This window comes from Balaenoptera ricei, chromosome 1 (assembly GCF_028023285.1).
Source record: "Balaenoptera ricei isolate mBalRic1 chromosome 1, mBalRic1.hap2, whole genome shotgun sequence".
Taxonomy (NCBI): Eukaryota; Metazoa; Chordata; class Mammalia; order Artiodactyla; family Balaenopteridae; genus Balaenoptera; species Balaenoptera ricei.
Window position 1 is genome coordinate 163,720,478 of NC_082639.1, and position 19,914 is coordinate 163,740,391.

At 39.2% G+C, this 19,914-nt stretch overlaps 1 protein-coding gene across 1 annotated transcript in view; it reads right to left on the reverse strand.

The window, feature by feature from the left end:
- PLD5 (phospholipase D family member 5) overlaps positions 1-19,549 on the reverse strand; it is a 473,589-nt gene extending 454,040 nt beyond the window's left edge. The window contains exon 1 of the mRNA XM_059905181.1: positions 19,361-19,549. Coding sequence (XP_059761164.1) covers positions 19,361-19,549 — 189 coding nt within the window. The remainder of the gene's footprint in view (positions 1-19,360) is intronic.
- Positions 19,550-19,914: the final 365 nt, after the last annotated feature.

A 19,914-nucleotide genomic window follows, 5' to 3' on the forward strand; every position in this document is an offset into this window, starting at 1 on the left:
AAAAAGGTATTCCATGCAAGTGGAAATCAAAAGAAAGCTGGAATAGCAATACTCATATCATATAAAATAGACTTCAAAATAAAGACTGTTATAAGAAACAAAGGACACTATGTAATGATCAAGAGATCAATCCAAGTAGAAGATATAGCAATTGTAAATATGTATGCATGCAACAGAGGAGCACCACAATATATAAGGCAAAGACTAACGGCCATAAAAGGAGAAATAAACAGTAACACAATAATAGTGGGGGACTTTTAAAGCCCTACTTTCATCAATGGACAGATTATCCAGATAGAAGATCAATAAGGAAACACAGGCTTTAAATGACACATTAGAGTAGACAATGGATATTTATAGAGCATTCCATCCAAAAGCATCCGTATACATATTCCTCTCAAGGGCACTTGGAACATTCACCAGGACTGACAATATGCTGGGCCACAAAGCAAACCTCGGTAAATTTAAGAAAATTAAAATCATATCACGCATCCTTTCCAACCACAACACTATGAGATTAGAAATAAATGACAGGGGAAAAAACGTAAAAAACACAAACACATGGAGGCTAAACAATACGTAACTAAATAACCAAGAGATCACTGAAGAAATCAAAGAGGAAATCAAAAAATAACTAGAGACAAATTACAATGAAAATACGATGATCCAAAATGTATGGGATGCAGCAAAAGGAGTTCTAAGAGGGAAGTTTATAGCAATATAATCCTACATAGAGAAACAAGAAAACTCTCAAATAAACAATCTAACCTTACACCTAAAGGAGCTAGAGAAAGAAGAACAAACAAAACCCAAAGTTAGTAGAAGGAAAGAAATCATAAAGATCAGAGCAGAAATAAATTAGACAGAAACAAAAAACAATAGCAAAGACTGATAAAATTAAAAGGTGCATCTTTGAGAAGATAACTAAAATTGATAAACCTTTAGCCAGACTCATCAAGACAAAGAGGGAAAGGACTCAAATCAATAAAATTAGAAATGAAAAAGGAGAAGTCACAACAGACACCACAGAAACACAAAGGATCACAAGAAACTACTACAAGCAAATATATGCTGATAAAATGGACAAGCTGGAAGAAATGTACAAATTCTTAGAAAGATAAAACCTTCCAAGACTGAACCAGGAAGAAATAGAAAATATGAACAGATCAATCACAAGTAATGAAATTGTGATTAAAAATCTTCCAACAAACAAAAGTCCAGGACCAGATGGTTACACAGGTGAATTCTTTTTTTTTTTTTTCCAGGAATATAGTATTTTATGAACACTATGGAGAAGTATTTTCCAACGCAAATATAAAAGACGTACTTCCTCTTTAGTGACTATAAAAGAAAGCCATTATCTTAACTTCTGTATTCACAGTAAAAAAAAATTTTTTTTAACTAAGTTTAAGAAATTTTTACTAAGAATCAAATATCTGTCCAACATCACAGTAACCACAGGTGAATTCTGTCAAACATTTAGAGAAGGGCTAACACCAATCCTTCTCTTCCAAAAAACTGCAGAGGAAGGAACACTCCCAAACTCATTCTACGAGGCCACCTTCACCCTGATACCCAAACCAGGCGAAGATACTACAGAAAAAGAAAATTACAGACCAGTATCACTAATGAATACAGTTGCAAAAATCCTCAACAAAATACTAGCAAACAGAATCCAACAACACATTAAAAAGATCACACAACATGAACAAGTGGGATTTATCCCAGGGATGCAAGGATTCTTCAATATATGCAAATCAATCAATCTGATACACCATGTTAACAAATTGAAGAAGAAAAACCATATGATCATCTCAGTAGATGCAGAAAAAACTTTTGACAAAATTCAACACCCATTTATGATAAAAACTCTCCAGAAAATGGGCACAGAGGGAACCTACCGCAACATAATAAAGGCCATATTCGACAAACCCACAGCAAACATCATTCTCAATGGTGAAAAACTGAAAGCATTTCCTCTAAGATCAGCAACAAGACAAGGATGTCCACTCTCGCCACTATAATTCAACATAATTTTGGAAGTCCTAGCCATGGCAATCAGAGAAGAAAAAGAAATAAAAAGAATACAAACTGGAAAAGAAGAAGTAAAACTGTCACTGTTTGCAGAAGACATGATACTATACATAGAGAATCCTAAAGATGCTACCAGAAAACTACTAGAGCTAATCAATGAATTTGGTAAAGTTGCAGGATACAAAATTAATGCACTGAAATCTCTTGCATTCCTATACACTAATGATGAAAAATCTGAAAGAGAAATTAAGAAAACACTCCCATTTACCACTGCAACAAAAAGAATAAAATACCTAGGAATAAATCTACCTAGGGAGACAAGAGACCAGTATGCAGAAAACTATAAGACACTACTGAAAGAAATTAAAGATGATACAAACAGATGGAGAGATATACCATGTTCTTGGATTGGAAGAATCAATATTGTGAAAATGACTATACTGCCCAAGGCAATGTACAGATTCAATGCAATCCCTATCAAATTACCAATGGCATTTTTTACGGAACTAGAACAAAAAATCTTAAAATTTGTATGGGGACACAAAAGACCCTGAATAGCCAAAGCAATCTTGACGGAAAAAAACAGAGCTGGAGGAATCAGACTCCCTGCCTTCAGACTATACTACAAAGGTACAGTAATCAAGACAATATGCTACTGGCACAAAAAGAGAAATCAGATCAATGGAACAGGATAGAAAGCCCAGAGATAAACCCACACACCTATGGTCAACTAATCTATGACAAAGGAGGCAAGGATATACCATGGAGAAAAGACAGTCTCTTCAATAAGTGGTGCTGGGAAAACTGGACAGTTACATGTAAAAGTATGAAATTAGAACACTCCCTAACACCATACATCAAAATAAACTCAAAATGGATTAGAGATCTAAATGTAAGACTGGACACTATAAAACTCTTAGAGGAAAACATAGGAAGAACACTCTTTGACATAACACAGCAAGATCTTTTTTGATCCACTTCCTAGAGTAATGGAAATAAAAACAAAAATAAACAAATGGAACCTAATGAAACTTAAAAGCTTTTGCACAGCAAAGGAAGCTATAAACAAGACGAAAAGACAACCCTCAACCCTCAAATGTTTCTCAAATATTTTGAGAAAATATTTGCAAACGAATCAACGGACAATGGATTAATCTCCAAAATATATAAACAGCTCATGCAGTTCAATATCAAAAAAACAAACAATCCAATCCAAGAATGGGTGGAAGACTTAAGTAGACATTTCTCCAAAGCAGATATACAGATGGCCAAGAGGCACATGAAAAGATGCTCAACATCACTAATTATTAGAGAAATGCAAGTCAAAACTACAGTGAGGTATCAGCTCACATCAGTTAGAATGTGCATCATCAGAAAATCTACAAACAACAAATGCTGGAGAGGGTATGTAGAAAAGGGAACGCTCTTGCACTGTTGGTGGGAATGTAAGTTGATACAGCCACTATGGAGAAGAGTATGGAGGTTCCTTAAAAAACTAAAAATAGAATTACCATATGACCCAGCAATCTCACTACTAGGCATATACTCAGAGAAAACCATAATTCAAAAAGACAGATGCACCCCAATGTTCACTGCAGCACTATTTACAATAGCCAGGTCATGGAAGCAACCTAAATACCATCGACAGACAAATGGATAAAGAAGATGTGGTACATATATACAATGGAATATTACTCAGACATAAAAAGGAATGAAATTGGGTCATTTGTAGAGACGTGGATGGACCTAGAGACTGTCTTAAAGAGTGAAGTAAGTCAGAAAGGGAAATACAAATATTGTATATTAACACATATATGTGGAATCTTGAAAAATGGTAGAGATGAACTGCTTTGCAAGGCAGAAATAGAGACACAGATGTAGAGGAAAAACATATGGACTCAAGAGGGGAAAGCGGGGTGGGGGAGGAAGCGGGGTGGGGGAGGGGTGGTCATGGGATGAATTGGGAGATCGGGATTGACATATATACACTAATTTGTATAAAATAGATAGCTAATAAGAACCTGCTGTATAAAAATAAAATAAAATAAAAAGAAATAAAAGAAACCCAAATTGGCAAAGAAAAAGTAACACTGTCACTGTTTGCAGATGACATGATACTATACATAGAAAATCCTAATGATGCCACTATTAGAGCTCATCAATGAATTTGGTAAAGTTGCTGGATATCTGTAGCATGTCTATACACCAACAATGAAAGATCAGAAAGAGAAATTAAGGAAACAATCCCATTTACCATCACATCAAAAAGAATAAAATACCTAGGAATAAACTTACCTAAGGAGACAAATGACCTGTACTCCGAAAACTGTAAGACACTGATGAAAAAGGTGGAAGATGACACAAACAGATGGAGAGATATACCATGTTCTTGGATTGGAAGAATCAATAGTGTCAAAATGACTATACTACCCAAGGCAATCTACAGATGCAATGCAATCCCTATCAAATTACCAATGGCATTTTTCACAGAACTAAAACATAAAATCTTAAATTTGTATGGAGACACAAAAGACCATGAATAGCCAAAGCAATCTTGGGAAAGAAAAATGGAGCTGGAGGAATCAGGCTCCCTGACTTCAGACTATACTACAAAGCTACAGTCATCAAAGTAGTATTATACTGGCATAAGAACAGAAATATAGATCAGTGTAACAGGATAGAAAGCCCAAAACTAAACTCAGGCACCTCTGGCCAATTAATCTACAATAAAGGAGGCAAGAGTATATAATGGAGGAAAGACAGTCTCTTCAATAAATGATGCTGTGAAAACTGGACAGCCACATGTGAAAAAATGAAATTAGAACATTCTTTAACACCATACACAGAATAAACTCCAAATGGATTACAGACCTAAAAGTAACACCGGATACTATAAAACTCTTCGAGGAAAACATAGAACACTCTTTGACATAAATTGCAGCAATCAAGAGGCACACGAAAAGATGCTCAACATCACTAATTACTGGAGAAATACAAATCAAAACTACAATGAGATATCACCTCACACCAGTTAGAATGGCCATCATCCAAAAGTCTACAAACAATAAATGTTGAAGAGGTGTGGAGAAAAAGGAATCCTCCTACACTATTGGTGGCAATGTAAATTGGTACAGCCACTATGGAGAACAGTATGGAGGTTCCTTAAAAAACTAAAAATAGAGCTACCATATGATCCAGCAATCCCACTCCTGGGCATATATCCAGAGAAAAACATGGTTTAAAAGGATACATGCACCACAATGTTCATTGCAGTGTTGTTTACAATAGCCATCGAAAGATGAATGGATGATGAAGATGTGGTACATATGCACAATGGAATATTACTCAGCCTTTAAAAAGAATGAAATAATGCCATCTGCAGCAACACGGACGGACCTGGAGATTATCATGCTAAGTAAAGTAAGTCAGACAGAGAAAGACAAATATCATATGACATCGCTTATATGCAGGATCTAAAAAAAAATGATATAAATGAACTTATTTACAAAACAGAAATAGACTCACAGACTTAGAGAAGGAAGTTATGGTTACCAGGGAGGAAGGTTGGTGGGGGAGAAGGATAGATTGGGAGTTCGGGATTGACATGTACTCACTACTATATTTAAAGTAGATAACCAACAAGGATCTACTGTATAGCACAGGGAGCACTGCTCCGTATTCTGTAATAACCTAAATGGGAAAAGAATTTGAAAAAGAATAGATACATGTATAACTGAATCACTTTGCTGTACACTTGAAACTAACACAACATTGTTAATCAACTATGCTCCAATATAAAATAAAATTTTTTGAAAAAAGGAAATCAAACTATATTGAGACACATGAAAAGGAAATACAACATATCAAAGCTTATGTGATGCAGCAAAAGCAGTTTTAGAAAGAAGTTCATAACAATAAATGCCTACATTAAGAAAGAAGAAAGATCTCAAATAAACCTAACTTTACTCCTCAAGGACTAGAAAAGGAACTGAATCCAAAGTTAATAGAAGGAAGGAGATAACAAATAACAGAATGGAAATAAATGAAATAGACACTAAAAAGACAATAGAAAAGATCAAAGAAACTAAGAGCTGGTTTTTTTTGAAAAGATAAACAAAATAGACAAACCTTTAGGCAGACTTACCAAGAAAAAAGGTAGAGAACTAAAATAAATAAAATTAGAATAGCTCTTTCCTCTAAGAGCGGGAACAGGAACAAAAACAAGGATGGCCACTCTCAGCAGTTTTACTCAAAACAGTATTGGAAGTCTTAGTCACAGCAATTAGGCAGGAAAAAGAAATAAAAGGCATCTAAATTGGAAAGGAAGAAGTAAAATTGTCTCTCTCTGCAGAAGACATGATATTATATATAGAAAACTGTAAGGACTCCACCAAAAAACTGTTAGAAATAAACAAATACAGTTAAGTTGCAGGGTACAAAATCAACAAACAAAAATCTGTTGTGTTTATATACAGTAACAATGAGCTAACAGAAAGAGAAATTAAGAAAACAATCTCATTTATAATCACAACCAAAAGAATAAAATACCTAGGAATAAATTTAACCAAGGAGGTGAAACACCTATACACTGAAAACTATGAGACACTGTTGAAAGAAACTGAAGAAGACACAAGTAAATGGAAAGCTATTCCATGCTCATAGATTGGAAGAATTAACATTGTTAAAATGTCCACTCAGCCCAAAGAAATCTACAGATTCAAAGCAATCCCTATCAAAATTCCAATAGCATTTTTCAAAGAGAAGAATCCTAAAATGCATAAGGAACCACAGAAGACCCCAATTAGCCAAAACAATTTGAGAAAGAAAGAGCACACTCCCTGATTTCAAACTATTTTACAAAGCTATACTAACCGAAACAGTATGGTGTTGGCATAAAAACGGACACATAGATCAACAGAACAGAATAGAGAGCCCAGAAATAAACCCATGCATATGTGGTCAGTTAATTTAAGACAAAGAAGCCAAGACTGTACACTGGGGAAAGTACGGTCTCTTCAATAAATGGTGTTAGGGAAACTGGCCAGCCACATGCAAAAGAATGAAACTGGACCACTATACACAAAAATAATTGAAAACAGATTAAAGATTTGAATGTAAGACCTGAAATCATAAAACTTCTAGAAGAAAACATAGGCTGTAAGCTCCACGACATCTGTCTTGGTGATAATGTTTTGGATTTGGCATCAAAGGCAAAGGCATCAAAAGCAGAAATAAACAAGTGGGACTACATCAAACTAAAAAGCTTCTTCACAGCAAGGAAACCATCAACAAAGTGAAAAAGCAACCTACCAAATGGGAGAAAATATTTGCAAACCATATATCTGATAAAGAGTTAATAACCAAAGAATTCATACAACTCAACAGCAAAGAACAAACAACTCTTTAAAAAATGGGCAGAGTATCTGAATTTTTCCTAAGAAGACATACAGATGGCCAACAGGTAAATGAAAATATGCTCAACATCGCTAATCATCAGGGAAATGCAGATTAAAACCAGAATGGGATATCACCTAACACCTGTAGAATGACTATAATAAAAAAGACAACAAATAACAAGTGCTAGTAAACATATGGAGAAAAGGAAACACTATAGCACTATTGGTGGGAATATAAATTGGTACAGCCTCTATGGGAAACAGTATGCAAACTCCTCAAAAAATTAAAAATGCAACAACCGTATGATCTAGCAATCCCACTTCTGAGTATTTACCCAAAGGAAATGAAAACAGTATATTGAAGAGATATCTGCACTTCCATAATCACTGCAGCATTAATTCCAATAGCCATGATGTGAAAACAACCTAAGCGTCCATAAGCAGATGAATGAATAAATAAGATGTGATATACAAATATATAGAATATTATTCAGCCATGATGTGAAAACCACCTAAGCGTCCATAAGCAGATGAATGAATAAATAAGATGTGATATACAAATATATAGAATATTATTCAGCCATGAGTAAAAAGGAAATCCTTTCATTTGCAACAATATGGAGGAACTTGAGGGAATTATGCTAAGTAAGGTAAGCCAGAGAAAGACAAATACTGCATGATATCACTTATATGTAAAATCTAAAAAAAAAAAACACTCAAACTCATATACTCAGAGAGTAGAAAAGTGGTTGCCAGGGCCTGCGGAATGGGGAAAATATGGAAAGTTTGGTAAAAGTGTAAACTTTCAGTTATAAGATGAATAAGGTCTGAAGATCAATATAAACATAGTGATTACCAATGATAACACTGTGATATAATTGAATTTTGCTTACAGAATAGAACTTAAATGTTCTCACACACACAAGAAAAAAAATAAATATATGATGTGATGGATGTTTTCATTAACTCAATGGCGGGAAACCTTTAAATATCTTACAATTTTATTAGTCAATTATACCTCAATTAGGCTGAAAACAAAAACCGTCAAGGCCATAAAAAAATGAGGAAAGCCTGAGAAACTATCACAGACCAGAGGCTGACTAAGGACACAGGACAACTAAATGCAATGTGTTATCTTGGATTGGATCTTAGAACAGAAAAAGGACATTAAAAACTGGTGAAATTCTAACGAAGTCTGGAGTTTGGAATTTAACACTAAGGGAAACCGAAACTGGGGTGAGGTATGGATAGGAAATGCCTTTACTATCTCTACAACTTTTCCATAAATCTAAAGTTATTCCAAAATAAAAGTTTATTTTTCAAAAAAAGATGTACTAGGAATCTTACAGGACAGGTTTTAAGCAACGTGTGCACAAGTCATGGATTGCAGCAAGAAGAACTTAGGGAATGAAAAAAGTTTGGAAACAGACAAGTCAGGAAGTCATAGTAGGAGATTCTTAATGATCAAGAGTGGCAGGTCTTTAAGGGGATTTTGGCAGTTTTGACACATTCCCTGCTGTAGAGTATCCCACAGTCTCTGATCAAGTGCACTCAGCCAGAACAGGGCAGAGGCTAAATAATGAACCAGCAGATTCAGACATGGCAAAAAGTTAGACCAAAGTACTTGTGAAAAATTTAAAAATTAATATTCTTCTTGACTAATAAAAACAAAGACATATAGAAATAAAAACTAAAAAGAGAATTCATGTAAACAACAGCATTAGATATTGGAATAGGTCACTAAATTAGCCCTAAAACTCTCACTTCCCAGGTCTTAAAAAAACTGGACAGAATCTCAAACAAACTACAGATGGTTTAGATGCAGCCTTGTCTGTTATCTTCTCCAGCTGACATTTAATCATAACCCTTTTCAGGAGTTTCTCATGGAGCTTCTGGTGTTTCTTTCCACTGAACTCTTGTTGCATTTAACATCCTAGCATTTGTCTGTCAAGTAGCGTAAGTAGTGTATGCCACCTCATTCTTTCACTTGTGTATAAGTCCTGCCTCCCTAGCACATATTCATTTATTCACTGTTTCAACAGTCAAGTCAGTCAACATTGGATGTCTACCAGGCACTGTGCTGGGCATTAGGGTACATTGTTATAAATAAGAAACCACTGTTGTCCTCAAGCTTTCCAATGAGGTCAAAAGATAGACAATTAATCAGGCAATTTTAAAAACAACAGTGTATTAAGTGCTATAACAGATGCTTGCCCATGATGTTATGGGACCACATAAAAGGGGTATTTAACCAGACTTTAGGTTTAGAAGTGAAAACATTTAAGCTGAGTTCTGGAGAACCAGACCATATGCAACCTGATGTCAAAGGCCCAATCACAGACATTTGAATTTTCTCAAGCCTTAAGCTCAGCTCCTTGCAGACAGTAGAAATTGGACTGTTTGTTAATTATGATCATAATAATATTGATAATATGGATCAAGACAATAACAATGGCTTGTGTCCAAGATACAAAGATGAGTAAGGCAGAATTCCAACTCTCAAGGCATTTCTGGAATTTTCCCTGTTCATTCTTGTACCCAGCATGCCAATCACAATTCCTGGGACATGCTGGCACTCAATAAATATTTGCTGAATGGATGAGCTTTCTCAGACTCCCCACATCCAGTCAAGCACCAAGTCCCATGAACTCTTTTTCTTTTTTTAATAAGGCTGTTTCATTCGTGTGTTTACTGGAGTAGCAGGGTTTTTTTTGGGGGGGGGGGGCACATGGCACAGCTTGTGGGATCTCAGTTCCCCAACCAGGATTGAACCCGGGCCACAGTAGTGAAAGTACCAAATCCTAACCACTAGACCACCAAGGAACTCCCCCCATGAACTCTCATTTCACAATATTTCTTACATCTGTTCCTCGATTTTTCTACTTTTCACCACACTCTTTTGTTACTTCCTATCTCTACCACTAAAAGAGACTTTACACTGGTCCCCCCCTGCAAGCCAGGCTCTTCTTCCTCAACACTGCAAGCCACAAGCAGGTCTTCTGAAACCCAGACTTGCTAACTGAAGTGCCTACTGAAATACCTCCTGTTGGCTTACAGAATAAAGCTGAACATCATCAGCTTACAATTCAAATCCTCAAATCCTCCGTGGTCTTGTCCTAATCTACCACTGTGGGTGTTTTCACACGCAACACTCACTTAAACAAACCCTATCCTCTAGTCATACTTGTTCACCCACTGGTCTTCCAAACAGGCTTTTTGTTGACCAGATTCCACTCAAAAGCCTTGGTTCAGGCCAGTCCTATATCCAGCAGCTCTTCTTCCCAGGTTCCTAAGACCCAGTACAAAACTTCGCCAAGGGTGAAGCTTTCTTTGACCACCTTTGTGTATAGTGTGAAAGAGAAACCACATTTTTTTAATACAGATATACAACTGACTCAACACCATTTTTTTAAAAGACCATCTTTTTCCCAGTGCACTTCTGTGCCTGTCACTTTTGTCATAAATCAAGAACCTGTCAATAATAACATATACACAGGTCTGTTTCTGCACTTTCTGTTGATTGATCTATTCAATTATCCTGACACCAATACCACATTGCTTTAATTAATCTAGATTTGCTATCTGGAAACAGTCGACTAAGTTGTTCTTCATCAAGATTGTCTTCTCTATTCTTGGCCTTTTGCATTTTCATACAAATTTTAGAATCACTTTTCAACATATACAAACTTGTTGGGATTTTAATTGGAATTGTATCTACTCTACAGATCAATCTGGGAGAAAATTAAAAAGAAGTCTTATCAATCTCCTTAAGTATTTGATATTTTTATGCTAATGTAGATGGTAACAGTTTTTAGTTTTATTTTGGAATTGTTTTTTCATAATTTAATTTTGTATAGTAACTTTGTATCCAGTGGCTATGATAAATCCAGTGACATTATTAATTCATTAAGTGTTATCTGTAGTTTATTTTGTTCAGATGTACAAAATAATGTCATCTGCTAATGACAATTTTACTACTTCCTTTGAATTCTTACTCTTGCCTTACTGCATTGGTTATGACCTCCTGTACAATGGTGAACAGAAGTGATGATGATGGACATCTATGCCTCACTATCCAGGTAGATATTTTTAAATATTTCACCATTAACTATGATTCTTTTTAAAGAAACTCTTTATCAGAATAATGAAGTTTACTTTTATTTCCAGTTTGTTGAGAATTTTATCATACCTAAGTATAGAATTTCATCAAACACTTTCACTTCATTTATTGAGATATGGGTTTACTTTCATGCTATTAATGTGATAAATTAGACTGACTTTTGAATTTTATATCTACTTTGTATTACTGGAATAAATTTAACTTTGTTACAATATGTAATCAATATACGACAGGATTCATTACCTATTTTATCCTTGTCTAAACAAGTCCTTTGAAGACAGGGTTTTATGCTACTTTGCATTTTTTTGTATTAGTCATAACACTGTAATCATATTATAACTATATTTATAAAATTGTAAGCATCTTGAGAGAGGGCAAAGACTTGCTTCGGTCTTTGTATACTCTCTACTGTTTGGAACACAGTATACATCACATAAATGCTTGTTGAATGAAAGTCCTCATAATCTCCTAACAAAGTGTCTTTCACATAAAAGTTACTCTCAATAAATATCTGTTGATGACGAGTGTGTCAGTTAGTGCTTTCTTTACTTCAATGAGTCCCATCTTCTCAACTTAACTCCTCACATTATACCTGTAATAGCCCTAACAACTTATTGGCAGGAGCACAATTATAGCTCAATTCAGAAAAGGAATATGTTCACAAGGTTCACCATCTACTCTAGAGGATAAAAAACCATATTTATCACCCAACTGCCATGACATCCAGTCCCATGATACCCAGTCAGGTAGTCCAGCTTGGGCCCACTTCATATGTTAGGCATCAGTGAGATTTTCCCATGTACGTAAGTCTACCTGGGAAAGTTTGCCATGTTCTTCATTCTTCTTCATACGCCCTGCTTAACAGCTTGATTTGTGATTTTAGAAACTGGGCTCTTTTGTCTCTGTTTCTGAGAAAAATTTAAACATACGTTTTTGGTAAAAAGGTCTGTCTCTTCACAACCACTGTGTGGCATTTCAGCTGTAACTCAACATTTATGTTGTACTCTCACAGCACAATTTATGTAGGTATGAATTTGAGACAATCAATAACTTTAAATGTCCCCAACACATACACTTGAAGCAACATCTCTGGGTTGCTACATTACCACAAATTCTATCTCTGCCTAACTATGCCATCTATCAGTCAATTCAGTACAAGAACATAACATATTATAGTTACTGCCTTGTTCCAGAAATTCAAAAGATTCATCAGATTTCTTGACCTTTAGAGCCAGAACAGAAGAACTGGAAACTGTTACATAGGTTTAAACCTGAGAGAGATACAGAAATCTGTGAGGAGAAGTGAAAACTTTCAGAGAAACTAGCCAGACGAAATAGGTAGTGGCTATTACATGGAAGAAGGGAAGAAAAAGGAATCTTAGGTTCAGTAGTCTTGAGCTTCTCAAGTTAAATATATTTAATATATCACTGACAGTGATTATGTTAAAATAACTCAATAAGCCATACCCAACAGAGTTCAAAGAAGTCAAAGTTTCTTCCAAACAAACTGAAATGTCAACCCACAGTCCATTAGTAGAATAAATATATGCCACCTAAAGTAATGACAAATACAATAATGGACACAACACTGAGATGCATTAGAACACACTTAAGAGACATCTAGACTTTCATTTCTTGACGCATGGGTTAGAGAGGCAGAGAACTCTGCCTCAGCCTATTCTGTTTATCTAAAGTCACAGTAAATAATCCTGGTAAATGTTAATGTTCTTAAATGTTTGCCAGACTAAAATTATCCAGTCTGGCCAAAAATACATAAACATAAAAAAGGATATTTTCTCCTTGTTCATTTGTTTGTTTCGTTGGTTAGTTGGTTGATTTTTAATGGTACATTTTAAAGATGCGTTCCCTTAGGTTGAACTTTGTCTTTTGGTGCTTTCCTGATCTGCTCTGTGGAGTATGTTACTTTCACGAATCTGCTCTGTGGGACATAAATAACATTACATAATATGAGCCTAGAGCACAGTGACCAAGTTTGCTCCAATCCATTTATTCTTCTTTGCTCATCATGTGAATAATTTATTCTAGGAGGCAAGTGTGCACTTGGCATTTATCTACTATTCACTGGTAACATAAAGTCTATTTAAGTGTGAAAATTCACACTTAGAGAAGACAATTTTTTTTTTTTTAGTGAGGCACTTACTAAACCAAGCAAGACACTAGGGCTCACTACAAGTGTGAAGGTTAATGATTCTGTCTTCTACTCTTTACAGTTTCTCTCTTCTGCTTTCTCTTTCCATTTTAAATAGGCTTTCTGAGCCACCATGCAGATAAATATCACCACCAGCGCAAAGCTGGGAAGGAAAGCAGAAGTTGGGGACAGGGCAAGGAGTTGGTCTCCACTAGCAGAGCCCACAGAGAGAGTGAGAACAAGAGTCAGCCTCAGAATGGCCAGGCAGGGAACAAACAGGGGCCCACTGGCCCAGGAAAGAAGCCCCCAGAAAATGGACTGGAAGCCAGGCAAAGAGGCAACTTAACAGGCCAGGAATGGTGAGCTGGCCTTGCCGACAAAAGGATCCATACACTTCTGGGTCCAGAACTATAATTCAGGCAGGCTGTTCTCAAATAGGAAATTGGGAAGCTCTTTGGGTGGAGAGTGCAGGCTCACCCAGGCAACACCTGAGCAGCAATGATACCTACAGGTACTGTGTGTTGAGCATTGAGCACGGGCCATATGCTGTGCTAAGAGCTTTATGTCTCATGGTCATCCTTATGAGCTAGTCATGGATATTCTCTTTCTCCTTCTTTTGGGTCTTGGTTGAATGCCCCCTTCCTCACCCCCTTTCAAGAAAGCCTTGGCCAGGAAACTTTCTTTGGCCAATTATCATAAGTCAAATAGATGCATCACTTCTGGATAGAAGTACTGAAAGGCATTAGATGATTCACCAGCTTCCCTTCAGCTGACTTGACAATCATGAAAACAAGTATCAGGATGGAGCTCCCAGCACGCCAGGCAACTAAGATGTGGAAAATACCCTGCTGCTATGGACTGGATGTCTGGATGCTTATGCCCCCCCTCCACCCCAGCCGAATTCACGTGTTGAAACCCAATCCTCAATATGCTGGCATTTAGAGGTGGGGCCTTTGGGAGGTGATCAGGTAATAAGGCTGGAGTCCACATGAACAAGATAGTCTTCAGAGAGCTCCCCCATCACCACCACCACCACCACCACCACCACGTGAGGACTCAGCAAAAAGACGGCTATCTATGAACCAGGAAGCAGGCCCTACCAGACACCAAATCTGCCTGTGCCTTGACCTTGGACTTCCCAGCTTCCAGAACTGTGAGAAATAAATGTTTAAAAGCCACCCAGTCTGTCATAGCAGATCGAACTAAGACACCTGCCAACCTGCACAGGTGAGAAGAGTGAAGAAAAATTTCTTTTCTAGTACTTACTGAGCCCCTGCCATAAGGGGACTGTGCATCACTGGAGTATAGGCATGGACTGTCTCCTTGAATCACCCAGTAAACCTGCAACTCCTTATGGAGGACTGTGAATGTACATCCTGTACATTGTGGGTCCTTTGCCCAGGCCTATCTAACCAGAGCCCCACTCTTAACCACACTGTGGCAAAAGCTAACTGAATAAGCAGGAGAGAAAATAAGACATGCTCATCTCCATAAACAGCATCAGGAACTTCTACACACACACAACTGGCATCAGGCCAGGCGACTTAGCAGAGTAGCCACTGCAACTCTCCAACTTTGTGGGGGAAAAAAAAAACTCAATCAAGGCATATACCACCAAAGGACACCAGCCTAATGTTACACCGTCCTCTGGGATAGCCAAACTGTATTAAATGGTGACTCTCAAAGTGATCCAGCCCCAGGGAGGGCTGACAGAGCAGAGTGGGTTAGAGTTGAAAAAGTGGCCCCATGCTCCTCTTCTTTGCTAGATCATAACCTTCACTTTTACATTATACCTAAAGTAAATATGGGATCCTACAGAGAATAAGACTTCCATTGTTTCCCAAACCTAATGCTTTCTAAAGCCATAGGCGTTATGAGGCAGAAAAGGAGGCGAAAGATTCTATAAACCAAGACACTATTTGCAGCTAATAAGACAACATTCTACGCAGGGCCCAGAAATTTTACTTTTTCCTGAAATTTACAAGTAGAGTTCAAAATCTAGAATTCATGGTATAAACATAAATTCCTTGTATCTTCTAATCATGACTTAAGAACGGGAGAATTCCCTCACATACATTTATTTCTTTTTTTTTTTTTTTTTCACATATTGTTTTTTTATTTAATTAATTAAGTTATTTATTTATTTATTTATTTATTTATGGCTGCGTTGGGTCTTTGTTGCTGTGTGCGGGCTTTCTCTAGTTGCAGTGAGCGGGGGTTACTCCTTGTTTTGGTGCACGGGCTTCTCATTGCGGTGGCTTCTCGTTGTGGAGCACGGGCTCTAGGTGTGTGGGCTTCAGTAGTTGCAGTGCGTGGGCTCAGTAGTTGTGGCTCGCGGGCTCCAGAGCGCAGGCTCAGTAGTTGTCACGCCCGGGCTTAGCTGCTCCGTGGCATGTGGGGTCTTCCCGGACCAGGGCTCGAACCCGTCCGTGTCCCCTGCATTGGCAGGCGGATTCTTAACCACTGCGTCACCAGGGAAGTCCCACATATTGTTTCTTAAGTTGAAAAATTGTAATACATGTGGCATAGTTTGTAAGTTAGACTTTGTACTGCATCTGGGCTCAAGTAAAGCGTGTCATGGATGACATTATAATGAGTGGGAGTGACAGTGCCAGTGCCTTCTTTCACAGACTGACTCACAATAAAAAAGTCATACCATTCCGTCCTAGTCACCTCTAAATCAATAACCGTTCCTGGAGATGGATTGTCAAGTCTTCCCTCATCCTTTTCAATAAAAAATCTGGTGTTTATTCGTTTCTTCACCACGATGAAAGTTAGTCTGACACTTTGTCCTCTGTAAGCATTTTCTAAGTAGGACTCCATTTATTTCTTTCTTAATGGGTATTCATCTTAAGTATCAACCAACCAGTGACAGGAATCATATTTAAAGATGGGTTGAATGTATTCCAATCCTTAATCATTCAATTCATGTCACTTTTCTCTTGTCCAATCTGGGGATTAGTCCTGTAGCTTTTAAACGAGAAAAGGAGAGGTAAACTATTCTCATTTTTAGCAAATTGAGTGGAAATATATTCTCTAGTTGTCACTTTACATTGTGTTATTGACTTTCAGATTAAGCAATGCCTCTGAAGTCTGGACAGAGTCCACACTCCGTTATTGGGATGACTGAATATGCGTACCATTTGAAGCCATAATTTATTTATGGCCTTAATACTAGATTGGCTTTTAAAGCATGAGCAAAATAATAGTAGGCTGTTCTCATGCATATGATCTCCATTATAGTTATTCATTTTTTAACATAATAAAAATGGTAGTCATCCATTTGATTAGACAGATCAAATGGGTCAAACTACCATATATCACCTTTGAATTTCACATGATACACTCATCCTGATCTCTGCAACATCTAAATCTGAAGGTGTCACATATGTTCAGAATGTTGTCTATCATAAAGTGAACATTACATTTTCATGCTTTGTGTGGCAATAACATACTGGGTTATATTTGTTATGGGTTTTTAGATTTCAAATATCTAATTAGAAATTAACATCAAACTACTTGAAACATCGTAGTGTAGACAACATAGGACAGATGAGCTTGAATGAAAATAAAATTACATTGTTATGCTAATTTAATTTTTCATAGCACTTTCATAAATATTATTTCACTAAAATGTTTGTAGATGTTTCAAAGGGGCAAGAGAATATCACAAAAAAAATTTCACTGGAAGCAAAGCCCCCTTTCTAACTGAAAGCAAGTGTACAAGAAAACAACAGAACAGAATACATGTTTCATGATATGTATTTGAGAAAGCAAACAAAACAGTTACTTTGATTTAAATAACAAAAGAGGTAATTTTTCAAAAAATAAGTACAAGGTTCTATTTTGGAGCATCTGAGTGAAGAAGAAAGCATAGATCCTTATGTGCAAACAACCAGATCTCACTTTCCTTGGTCTCTAACCCTCAGCAGGCACTGAGCATCCTATACTCATCCACAAAGGTGAGGCTGCCGTGGCCCACCCTGTATGACTTAATACTTTCAGTGAAAATCTAAAAGTGAGAAACCATTTAAGTATAATGTGTGCAATGTCTGTGACTCAAGGAGACATAGTCGTAAAAGGTGGCAGTATTGATTTTCAGTAATAAACGAACTAGACCAGCTAAAAGCACAAGCTGCAAATGAACACATATTCAGAGTGACACTGAAATGAAGACATACTCTATCACCATCCTAAGGGTAGACCATTCTCCCTAGTACTAATAAAACGACATCAGGAGCCAAATTACAGGAAGATGCTATTTGCCCCTCTTTAAACTAATAACCACAGGTTCCTTCGCTAATTCTGGAGCTTGCATTTTTAAACATATACTGCTGCCTTTCAAACAACTTGCATCCTAGAAATCTCCTTCAGTTACTTCTATGGTCTTAAGGATCTGAGGCATCCATTTGATATTAGGAAATTGTCTCTACACACAAGACAGCATGCACCCCAATTCAAATCTTTAAACCTGCGCTTTCGGACTTGATCAGGCCCTAAGAGAAAAGGCAAAGACCTTCCTTTCAGACTGGGTAAGAGAAATACTCCTTTGCCCTCTTCCTCCAGGGAAGCTAGTTGCTGCTGAAATGCCCAAGAGAAGAGAAGCGCGCCGAGGGGGGGGGGGGGGGGGGGCGGGGAAGACGGGGGAGGGGTAGGTCCTTGCGGCGGTAGATGTGTGAGTTCCAGAAGTTCTTTCTATCATAATTGGCGATGTGACCCAAATACAAGGAAACCTCTACATTCCATTAACAGACTCAATTTGGATTATGCAGCTCCGCGGAAAGAAGCGGCATTTTCTCTGTAGCTAGCTGTGTTGCCCTCGTGATAACTCTCTTAGTTTCATGTTAACATTTGGTTAAGGAGATGCTGATGGGTCAGATTTGACACTGTGAATCCACTAAACGCCGTTTTACAGGGACTTTTTCTCTCCTGAATGGCGAGCCCTAGGGTCTCGGCCCCAGCGCCAATAACGTTTCCGGCGAAACACGCACTCTTTGGGAGAGGGGGTCCCCGCTCGCCAGCCCCCACCCTCCAGCGGCGGGTCCCGGGAGCAGGGAGACCTGCTCTTCCTTTCTCTGTTTCTCCTTGCAATGTGCAAACCCCTCCCTAGCTGGGCGCAAGTAGAGAGGACCGCCACCTGCTCATCCCAGAGGATACGCTGCAGAAAACTCGAATGGATCGTGCGCGGACACAGGCTGGACACCAGCGGCGACAACTTTACGGATTTGTTAATGTTAGTTCTGGACCGGGTAAAATAGCCCCAAAGACGCGAGCAAACGCCCCTCTAAAGCCCACTACCGTGCAACGCCGGCTCCTTGGAGCCACGCTGGGGCAGTTCCCCTTCTTGCTCACCCCACAAACGCACTGCGAATGACCCCCAGCAGTGGAAGCCCGGGGAGGTCGAGGTGTGCTGGGCCAGGCAGTGCGGAAGGGAACAACCCCGCCCCGCCCCTCCCCTCCCCTCCCCTCTCCTCCTCTCCCCCTCTCCCCTCCCCGCAGCCCGCTCCTTCCCGGCAGGAAAGTGCTGGAGAGGCCCCGGGCGGGCGTAGGACCCGGACGCCCCGGCCCCAAGCCGGGCCGCCGGCGGGGTCACCGCGCCCGGCCCCGGGGCGCGCTTGTGGCAGGTGCAGGGCCGCGGTCGGGGGACCGAGCCGCGCTTACGTGCTCCAGCTTGTCTTTCCTCCGGAGCCAGACGCTGGCGCTGTAGTCCTGCTGCTTGACGCTGCTGTAGAAGTTCGCGCCCACTCGGGTCAGGCTCGGCGAGGGCTCCTTGGGGCGGCTTTTCAGCCTCATCTGCTCAAAGCCCTCGTGCGGGGAGGCCGAGAGCCACTCGTGCTGCCGGATCTCCATCCTGACATGACCAGGCGGCGGCCGGCGCGCAGCGAGCTCGGGATGGGCGTGCGAGAAGCCGGCCGGGGCTGAGGGAGGAGCGAGCGGGCGCGGGCAGGGCGCGGGGAGCCGAGCGCGGACAGGGCGGGGTGAAGCGGGCGGGGAGGGAGAGGAAGGAGAAGGAAAGGAGGGGAGGAGGGAGAGGAGAAAGATGGGGCAGGAGGGAGGCCGCGAGCTAGGCGTAGGCGCGAGATGCGGGCGGCTGCGGTCCCGGGCGGGGGCTCAGCACGCCGGCCCCCGGCTGAGTGCGGTGGGAGGGGGCGGGGGAGGGGGAGGGGCTGCGCGCGCCTGCAGGTTGGCGCAGTGAGGAGGCAGAGGGCTGCGAG